This window comes from Talpa europaea (genome assembly GCF_964194135.1).
Source record: "Talpa europaea genome assembly, chromosome: 5".
Taxonomy (NCBI): Eukaryota; Metazoa; Chordata; class Mammalia; order Eulipotyphla; family Talpidae; genus Talpa; species Talpa europaea.
The window spans coordinates 68,611,919-68,622,705 of record NC_140071.1 but is presented as its reverse complement, the minus strand read 5'-3'; the positions used below and the strand labels follow the sequence as shown (position 1 = coordinate 68,622,705).

General features: G+C 34.3%; 1 protein-coding gene across 1 annotated transcript in view; it reads left to right on the top strand.

Moving 5' to 3' along the window:
• Nucleotides 1–3,636: 3,636 nt before the first annotated feature.
• PJA2 (praja ring finger ubiquitin ligase 2) overlaps nucleotides 3,637–10,787 on the top strand; it is a gene marked incomplete at both ends in the record, with an annotated part of 49,082 nt that continues 41,931 nt past the window's right edge. The window contains 3 exons of the mRNA XM_084233226.1: nucleotides 3,637–3,667; nucleotides 4,903–5,103; nucleotides 6,311–7,355. Coding sequence (XP_084089352.1) covers nucleotides 3,637–3,667; nucleotides 4,903–5,103; nucleotides 6,311–7,355 — 1,277 coding nt within the window. The remainder of the gene's footprint in view (nucleotides 3,668–4,902; nucleotides 5,104–6,310; nucleotides 7,356–10,787) is intronic.

Here is a 10,787-nt window from a genome sequence, read left to right as displayed (position 1 = left end):
GCGCCACCAGGGGAGTCCCAGGAAATAACATTTTTTAAAGTACTTTTTCAAATAAATTTTGATTATCTAAAGATTTATTTCTGCTTACATATACTTGGTTTAAGTTATATTTTTAAATGTTATTTTTGCTATCAATTGAGTTTGTACTTCTTTTACAATAGTTTACAAAAATTTATTCAGAGGAGTGGTATTTAAGCGAATCCCTTATATCAGATTACCTGTGGTGTTACCAGAAATAGCAAACCCATTTCATCTGAGATGTTTAACCATTGTGTATTTTAAATTTCTGATTTAAATTTATTTAATTTAGGTATAATTCTTCTATAGTTAATTATTTGTAGAATTACTGGTAGTCACATCCTGAAAGTTTCCTTTTGTAGCGGCCCTTAATGTCCCAAGTCCCATGGTTGATAGTGGATTGTTTGATTACTGCACTTTTTTTTTAAAAAAAGATTTATTTATTTATACAGCAACTGGGGTACACTCAGAGGCATGGGAGGATGAGAGGCTTCACCAGAGACAGAGTGGGGAGCAGAACAGGCAGCCAAACAGAAGACACTGCTGAGGGGAACAGTGGGCGAGGCAGGAGAGGTTTGCCGCGGGCCATGTGGGTTTCTCCTTGGCCTGCCGGGAATGGAACCCACACTGCAGAGGCTGCAGACAGCTTCACAGCGCTGTGCTCAACCCGCCATGCCACCGGGGAGGCCTGATTACTGCAGTTTTGTTTTTGTAATGTCTCCAGTTGTTTAAAATGATGTATAGGAAATATAAAATCTCAGTCCTCACTATGTATCTATTAGATATACTAGAATAATTTGCAGTCATGTGTATGTAAACAAATATTTGTGCTTGGGGATAAAATCTATGAAAAATCTAGAGGAAGATTAAGAAGAATATGCAAATGTGAGAAATAAAATTTTAAGTGCAAGTTAGATTGCTATTCAAGGTCTTAGTAATCTCATCCAAGTTCATACCTTTTTGATTCTTCTTTATACTTGATCTCCCAGAATATATTGTCAGCTCAGAATCCTCTAGTCAGTTCCAGGCTTCTCTCTCTTTTCTCCTTGTATGTCTCATAGATGTCTCATGTAAACATCCAAAACTAAACTCAGGCTATTTCTTGAAAACTGCTGCTTTTCACAGATTTTCCTGTGACAGTTGATATAACTCCTTATTTTTCCAGTTTCCAAGACTGTGACACTTAGAGTCAACCTTTACCTTTTTTCATAACCATATTAGGAAATTTTATCAGCTCTATTTTCACATTATATCTAGAATCTCGCCATTTCTCACGACCTCTTTTTATCCTGACCTAAATCACTTTGATCTCTTGCCAGTATTTGATAGCTTTGTAACTGGTCCCTCTGCCTTTGACCTTGTTTCCCTTCTATTCATCACGGTAGCCAGAATGCTCCTATTTAAACGGAAGTCAGATTATGTCTCTTTGCACAGAACTCTTCAGTGTTTTTTCTGTCTCACTTAGAATATCATTTCTTGTCTTATAAAGGTGTATTTGATGTGTTTTACCTCATACCCCACCTACCTTCCTAATTAATTTTCTGACTTCATCTGTTCCTTTTTCTCTTGCTTATTCCATCTCAGAATTCTTACTATTACTTGATTACTGTTGGAATTTCTTACCTCAGGATCTTCTGTTTATTTTCACTGGAATGTTCTTGCCCTAGATTTACATGTGACTCCTTTCTTCACAATTATTTGCTCATAGTGAAACCTTCCCTAAACATTTTTTTTTTAAAGATTTAATTATTTGTACAAGCACTGGGCACAGGCGGAAGTGCGGGAGGGTGAGAGAATTCACCAGAGTCAGAGCGGGGAGCAGAACAGGCAGACAGACGGAAGACACTGCTGAGGGGAGCAGCTGGTGCAGCAGGAGAGGTCTGCGCACCATGTGGGACCCTCGCCCGGTGGCTGGGGGTGGAACCAGCGTTGCAGAGGTTGCGGGCAATTTGCAGCCCTGCGCTCAACCGCTGTGCCACCAGGGAGACCTCTAAACTTATTTTAAATTGCATGCTTCCAACAATTCTTTTTCTGCTTTGTTTTGCTTTATTCTAGGTTTGTCTAACATATTTATTATTTTCTTTGTTTAGTGTCTGTAGCCCATATTGTAAATTAGTAGCCTCAGTCTTGAAAATAATGCCTGGAACAGGATAGAATAAGTCCTTATTCCAAAGAAAAGGATTTGACTAAAATATTCATGAACTTAAATCCAGGGTCTGTTTTAAGATTGCCGTGTATGTACTATGAATCTGTAAAGATTCGAATTATTTCAGATTAGTTTCCTCATGTTAAAATATATTAGAGCTATATTTTTATCTCTTATGGAAGATTACTTTTTTGATAGCCCTTTACCTCATAGCTATTACTAACAGTCTGATTTGATTCAGGTATATTAGGGGGTTACAACTTGTTGCTGAACTTGTAATTTATAAGGATCAATGTATGTGTACTCATGTATGTTAATATACCTATAGAACTATACAGGTAACATATAGTTAAATTCATTTGCAGAAATACCATCTTCTAATAAATTTTAGTTGGTGAAACAATTAGCAGTAGCTCAAGTGTTTAAATAAAAATGGTGTTTAAATACAAAACTGAGCTCTTACTATAAAAGAATACAGGTTGTAGCTTTTGAAATAATAAATGGGTTACTTTCTAAGCAGAGGAAAGTATTTGTTACATGGTAAATTGTAGTTTTTCTTATTTAGAATAGGTTCTTACTTATATTAAAATACCTACTCAACTGACTTTTATAAAGATGTGTAATTATTTGTACATATAAGTTATTGTTGTAGACATACATTTTAAAATGAAGTTTGTAGTCTTAAGGTTAATTTGTTTTAACAATGCCAAGGGTTTTATTTTTTTTTTAAAGACTTTTTTTTTTTTTAATAGAGGCATGTTTTATTTATTTGTTTATACATGCACTGGGTACAGTCAGAAGCGCGGGAGGGTGAGAGAATTCACCAGAGCCAGAGCGGGGAGCAGAGCAGGCAGAAGGACCGAAGCACACTGCTGAGGGGAGCAGCGGGCGGCAGGAGAGGTCTGCGCGCCATGTGGGACCCTCCTCAGGTGGCCGGGGAGCAGCTGGGGATCGAACCGGCGCCGCAGAGGTCGCCGGCAGCTGCAGAGGTCTGCAGCTGCCGGCAGCTTCGCAACCCAGCGCTCAACCACTGCGCCACCGGGGAGGCCCAACAATGCCAAGGGTTTTAAAGAAACTAGTGCTTGTTGGAGGAGCTAAAATGTAGTTGATTTCCATGGGTATGGGGTATATATACCAGCATTTCTTCTAATATATTTGTTTATTAAAGAATATTTACTTAGGGCATGGGTTTTCAAGAGGAGATAAAAACCTGCACTCAAATAGCTGTCCTAACAGTTTTGAAGATTTTCGATTGACTTGTTAAGTCAGATTGCATTTTCCTGAGTTGTTACAGAGTTAACAGAGTTTTATTAAAAGAAGTATTACTTTGCCTTTTGTTTTCAGTTGTGTTATTAATATTTTGTTTAATCTGTTGGTTTTTTGCAGGAATCTTCTGCAGCTTTCCTGTTGTGTCAGTGAAAACTAAATCACATCTATAATTTCACGAACTGGACACGTGAAAATTGCCACACATGTCACAGTATACTGAAAAAGAGCTAACAGGTAAGCAAGGTGTCAATATATTGAGGGGTTTGTATTTTTCCCTCCAGATACCTTGAATACCACACATGGCATGTGATCCTGGTCTTACCAAAGGCCAGTTGTAGTTCATACATTGAATATTTGTGAAGCTTTATTTCTGATGTTGATATAAAAATAAGCACAAATAGAAATTCTTTTCCCACAGCCCCTTTGTGTCTATTGTGCTTTCCATTTTGGACACTTTTCCTTTGGAGTAGTTATTAGGGCTACTGGCTCTGGAGTCATAATACTGTTGGATTATTGGACAAGTTACTTAAATACTTCATTTTAGCTATAATTTTTTGATGAAAATGAAATATGGTTTTTCATAAGGCTGTTGAGAATCAAGTACTTATGTAACAGTTGATATTATGTTACAAATGTTTTTCTTTAGGGCTTGAAAGCAATTATATTTCTTAATTTAAAGCAATAAAACAAAAATATGTTAACTGTTCCATTTATTGACTATTCCATATACTGTGAGACAGTTTTCTGTTTAGTTCCTAGATAGTGTATATAAAAAGTAATTGACTAAGCAAACAAAGTATATGTGAAATATTGTCCTACTTAGGAGTAAGATGCTACTGTTTACCACAATATATCCTTAGTCATCAAAATTAATATCAAGTAATTGATGGGATTTCTTACCATTATGTGTACCATTTGTAGTTTTCAAAGATGGGGTAGCATGTGTTTGTTTGACTTGGGTCATCATTGTTTTCTGTTGAAAAATTTCATCTAACCCTAATATTTGAAATCTATTTTTGGTGGTATGTTTTGTTCTTTATGAAAATCTGTAACATATAAAGAAGCATCTTTTTACCTCTGACATTAATACATTCTTTATGTTATTGAAAGCCTGGTTTTATGAACTACTAATCTATTCAGCAAATATGTATTGAGCATTTATGTTGATATGTAAAGTGCTGTATTTAAATTATTCAGAGACTCATTCACCAGTCTTTACTGAACTGTTTCTGAAATATCTTAGAGAAATTAAACTTTAAAAGATTTTAGAAGAGAATAAATAGGTCATATGATTCTTACAACTTAATTTATCATGTTAATTTTTAAGTATTTTTTGTAAAAGTGAGGTGCACTTGACTTTCAGTAACTTATGATTTGACAAATAATAACATGTTTGTTGAACTAGCCTTCTCCCCACCCCCCACCTTGCTGGTTACTAAAGGTCATTGCTTACCTTTCATTTTTTTTAGCTATGGATCAAGAATCGGGCAAGGCAGTCTGGCCCAAACCAGCAGGGGGCTATCAGACAATTACAGGCAGAAGATATGGAAGAAGACATGCTTATGTCAGTTTTAAACCATGTATGACCAGGCATGAAAGAAGCTTGGGTCGGGCTGGTGATGATTATGAAGTGTTGGAATTAGATGATGTTCCAAAGGAAAATTCCTCAGGTATGCCCTATAGAGTTATTTTAAAGCTATTGAACACGTTGGAACTAATTTTTGTGATATTTAGAGTTGTGAGTGGGTTTTATATGTATTTATGAGAATAAATGATGTACATTTCCTATCAAGAAATTTTTTTGAAATATTCATTGAATTTAATGTGGATAGTGTATACCTTTACACATCGAAGAAAATAGCACATGGCCAGTCATGCTGTGGCATTGATTACATTGACTTCCTTTTCATTTTTGACTTCAAATGTAAACTGAGTATATTTTTCACTGCTTATTATGATTAAATTATTCTTGTTTTGATTGTATCTTTAAATAATTTAGCTTGGCTAATTTGATTTTTCCAATTTTATAAAATATAAATGTCAAGTAATTAATTAAAATTTCTTAAATTTTAGTGGCTTAAAGAAGTACTTTGCAGATACCTATTTACTATAATTATACTTTTTTTGTGGCTGGAATGCAATCTTCTCTTGACTTGAACAAACTTGATAATTCTAGGTTATTTAATTTATACAATAGATATGATTTTATTCTTGTCACAGAATTCTGACAAACTGGCAAAGAGAATCAAAATGTTGACTTCTTTGTTGTTTTTCAATCAAAGCTGTAACATCTGAAGTTAACTCATTATTACGGATTTATAGCAGCAAACCATTTTCGGAATAGAAATCTAATACATGTATCTAGAGACTAATATCTAGTCTCCTGAACTGACATCAAAAGAATCTCACTTTTGTTAGATCTGTAACCTATTCTTATTTCTATCATAAGTACTTTTGAAGTTATTTTACCTGTATGTAACGAAAGAAGTTAAACTTAAAGTGCATACTCTAACAACTCGGAGGGCAAATTGCTTACCCTCTAACTTCACTTCTGCTTCTCATTGTGTAACCTCTTATTAGCCTCTCCTTTCAGTTTCTTTTATAGAATTTTTTAGGTATTAGGATTTAGGTGAAAAACCTGCAAGAGACATTTGAAGGAGGAGATATTGATAGGTTACACAATGGCACAAATGAACTCACAGGGTAGCCTGTCTACCCTCCCCATTAAGTTAGGGGCCATAGAAGTACCTGCCAGAGAAATTCATTTCTATTCTCATAAGAAATAATTGGTATGACTTCCACTTAAATAGTCACTAGTAAATAAAATTTTATTTAAATGAATCCCTCCAAATATGTTTTCTTTTCTTCTCTATGAAGGTTCCAGTCCGGTGGATCAAGATCATTCTTTGCCCAACGACTCTTTGTTTGAAAAAAATGAAACAGAAATTCCTGTTTGTGATACAGCATTAAATCAGACCACTGAGAGCAGTACATCCTTTCCTGCAGTACATCATAGTGAGGAAGGCAGGGAGACCTTAGGAAGCAGTATGAATCTTCATAATCACTTTGAGGGAGAATATACTCCAGAAGCTTATCATGCTTCAAGTATCCAAAATGGGATTGCATTAGTTCATACTGACTCTTATGATCCAGATGGAAGACATGAAGAGGATAATGACCACCTTCAACTTTCTGCAGAAATTGTGGAAGGTGATAGATATCAGGAAGCACTGGGCCATACGATGTTTGGGTTAGAAAATGGAGAGGCAGAGGCATATGGTGATCTTTCACAGTCAGTTCCTCCTTTTAATGCTGAAATAAGGGATGAATTTCAAGAATTAGATTCAGCACCTTTATTGAAAAGTCCTGCTGGTGAAACTGAGTTTGTCCATCAGAAGAATCAGGAATTTCAGAGATCCTCTTCTGAAGATGAAATTGTTAGAAAGAAACAACAAATTGCTACTAAGGAGAACCAGAAAGAAAATTCAACTGAAGATTTGACCTGTGCTTCAGGGCATATTAACAGTGAACAGAATACCAGAGGTAGGGACAAGAACCAGGGAAGTTCTCCTGAACAGGTAGTGAGACCAAAAGTTAGAAAAGTGGTAAGTTCAAGTCAAGTGGACCAAGAAACAGGTTTTAATAGGCATGAGGCCAAACAAAGAAGTGTTCAGCGGTGGAGAGAGGCTTTGGAAGTTGAGGAAAATGGCTCAGATGACCTCCTAATAAAGTGCGATGACTATGATGGAGAACATGACTGTATGTTCTTGGATCCACCTTACTCAAGAGTTACACCAAGGGAAACAAACAATCAAATGCCTTCAGAAGGTGGCGCCACAGCAGGAAGGCAAGATGTTGTGGATAACACCTTTTGGAATGGCTGTGGAGACTATTACCAACTCTATGACAAAGATGAAGATAGGTAAGGGCTCCTACAGTGCTTTGTCAGATTGAGTACTGAGCAGAGTAGTTTACTTCTAGTGCCATGAGGATTGATGGATGGGCTCTCTGACATAGTCAGGAAATTAGATATTTTGACTTGTCAGATATTCCTATTTACTGAGTGGTAAACATACATGCAAACTACTGGTAATTTTTTCGCAGAAACTTCTGAGGTGCTTGAGGGGTTTACAGAAATCACACATTCAGATAATGATTATTAATAAAAGGATAGTGTTACTAATTATTACTAATTATTTCAGTCATGGTTATTTCAATGAAATATAAGGTAAGCAACTAATATATTTTTAAAAATTCTGCGTTGAGGTCCTCCACTTGTGGCACAGCGGTTGAGCGCTGGGCTCCGAGGCTGTCCGCAGCCTCTGCAGCGCCAGTTCGTTCCCCAGGCTGCTGGCGAGGGTCCCACCAAAAAAAAAAAAAATCTGTGTTGAGGCAGTTCTGGCCTGCCTATGCCTGCGGTTGCCTTCCTTTTTCTTCTCCCTTTCCTAATAAACCTGCCCTTTTAAAGTGTTAAAAAGGAAAAAAAAAATCCATGTGAAGTCATTATGTATTAAAAAGTGATTACACAGAAAATTCTGTTAATTATACATTACATTAACTTTTCCAATATTTATTAATACTACCTACTTATTTTTCTTCTTCCATTGTTCTTCCTATGGCTGAGTTTAGTCTTAAGTATCTTTATTTAGCATTTAATATTTATCAACAAATTTGTATATAGACTATTATTTCCCCCATTTATGTGTGAGTAAACTAGCACACAGAAGAGTTAAATAACTTCCTGAGGTTACAAAGCTTAGTAAATGGTGAGACTGGAATGTGAATTACTTTCTTAACTCCAGCTCTACACTTTACCACTGTAGTTTATAGTTTTCAAGACAACGTATAACTTCTATTATTATAAACATTCTGGAAGGAAACAGAAAGGAGAAATATAAAATATTTTTCTGCCACCTGCCTAATTATCATTACCGCAGAGTTCAAACATTCACATATCCTTTTAAAGCTAGTTGTAGCCCTCATAGTGCTCAATTATAGTGCAATTTCAAGATTTTATTATCTTGTAGAAATAATTATTTTAATTAGAAAGTACTTACAAAGGAAGAAATTTTTTAATGGTATGTTGTTAAATGAAAAATTTTTAATAACTACATTAGAGAAATATGAATTGTCTGTAGTTATAATGAAACACTGATGCAAGTATATAATTTTTTTCTGACTCAAGTAACATTGTATTTATTTATTTTATGCATTTTTTATATCATTTTTTCATTTTTGCACAATGTATGCATTTTCATCTTGGTTATAGTCCCCATACAATTCCCACCCCCCTTGTTTTGATCCTGCTCCCTCCTCCCCCCTCCCCCCCCCAGTGTGTCTCTGGTTTATAGTTGCTTGTTGATTTTGATTTTTACTTTATTATAATTAGGTCTCATTCATAGCACAAATTTAGAAAACCTAAATAAAGGACCAGGAAAAAACCTAATTATAATAAAGAAATTTATTTTGAATATGTATTTTATGTGTTTTATTTCATATCTTAAAATTTAGAAAACATTTTCTTTTCTTTGGACCCATGAATTAAGATTTTATAATATATGGAACTTTTAGAAACAATTGAAATAAAATTTTTACTGTTGTCTTGAAGTTATAAACTTTAAGGGTTAGCAGACAATATTTGTGTAACCTGTTGCTTTTTAAAATTAAATATAAAGCTGATTGAAAATTTTTGCCTGACTTACTCTATTTTATTCAGTTTAAGTTCACAATCTTTTATCCTAAAATCTACCAAGTTCTAAAAACAGAAATTGGCAGCGATTGTTAAGTTGATGGTAGATTTGGATATGAATGTGTTTAATTACTGGGTGCTAGTTTGGACCCTACTGGGAGCTATAAATCTTGGAGGGTAGAAATGCTCAGTTTTGAAACATATTAAGCACTCAGATTCTGGATTGGATTGTGAACCTCTATTATAACTCTAGGTTAGTATTTTTAAAAGCTTAATTTATATAATTTATCTTTTTGAAATTGAAAGATTGTTGCATTTTTCCCCAGTTAAATTTTTTTGAAGGAAGTATTTTAATTTGGTTATCCTTCTCCATTATAGACACACTAATCAAAATTAAAAACTTCTTGTTTACTTTTTATAATCAGATCTGGTGTCATCTAATGAAGGGGATGACATCTTTGTTATTTGCCTCTCAACAGAGGGGTTTAATTGACTTTTTTTTTCCTCATTAATAGAAGCATTTTCTTTTTGTTAATCAGAAAACATAAATTAGTTTTTTTAATATAAATTATTAATAGAAGCATTTTCTTTACTAGGATGACACTGAACTTTTTATGGTTTTAGGTTATTTATAATTATTTTTTCCTTCACTGATATATCTGTATTTTGAACAATGATTGGCTTTTGACTTACAGACCTGTGGTTGAGATGAGCTTTTTAAAACATGGAACTAATTTTGTAGTGTTCTCTAAGACACATTGAAATGCTAGAAAGACATATGAGGTGTTTTTTTGTTTTATTTTTTAAATCTTAGAATACATTTTCAAGTTTAATGATTCTCGCAGATTCAACTTAAATTTGTATCTAGAAGCCGTAAGAGACATTTGAGAATGTCATTTTAATAGTCTGTACAATTTTGAGGTGCTAATCTATTTCTGAACTACTATTTCCAGTTCCTCTACCCATACTCTGCTACAGATCAGTTACCAGAGTGCCTTTTAATACAGTGCCAGCTAAAGATTGAAATTTAATAGCCATACCTTCCTATTTAGTTTCATTTTCCTCTTGCTCTTCTCCCTGATGGTTTTCTGTGCTTCTGTTCAGTTCTGGTATTAGCAGATTGGAGAAATGAGGAAACAGTGATTCTCCCATAAATATGTTGAGAAGGGAAGTATAAATAGCTTCCTCTTTGAGTATAAAATTATTTTTGGTTTTCTCTGTTTTATTGAAAAAAGGTGTCTTAAATGACTTAATTTTTGGAAGTATGAGGTTACTATTTTTTTTTTCCCAGTTACATTTGGCAAGGTAGATATTCTTGAAAAGTTGTCATGTCATATTTATATCATCATAGCAACAAATAGAATTTTAACAAGATGATAATTAAAATTCCCTGTGGTATTTTTAGATAAAGAAATTTTCATCTCTTAAAAATACATAGTTTATGTATTTTTTGTAAGTAGAAAAGTATTTTAATGACTGCATGATCCACTTCTTTAAAAGATTCTAAATGATCGCTTAATCACATCTGAAACATTACACTCTATGGGATTACCATTGCAGCTGGTACTATTGCTCTGAGCTGTTTGACAGAAACTGAGCACCATCTTATTAAATTAGAACTGCAAGGGGAAATTTAATAGGCAGCATATAATTACTAGACTTGGA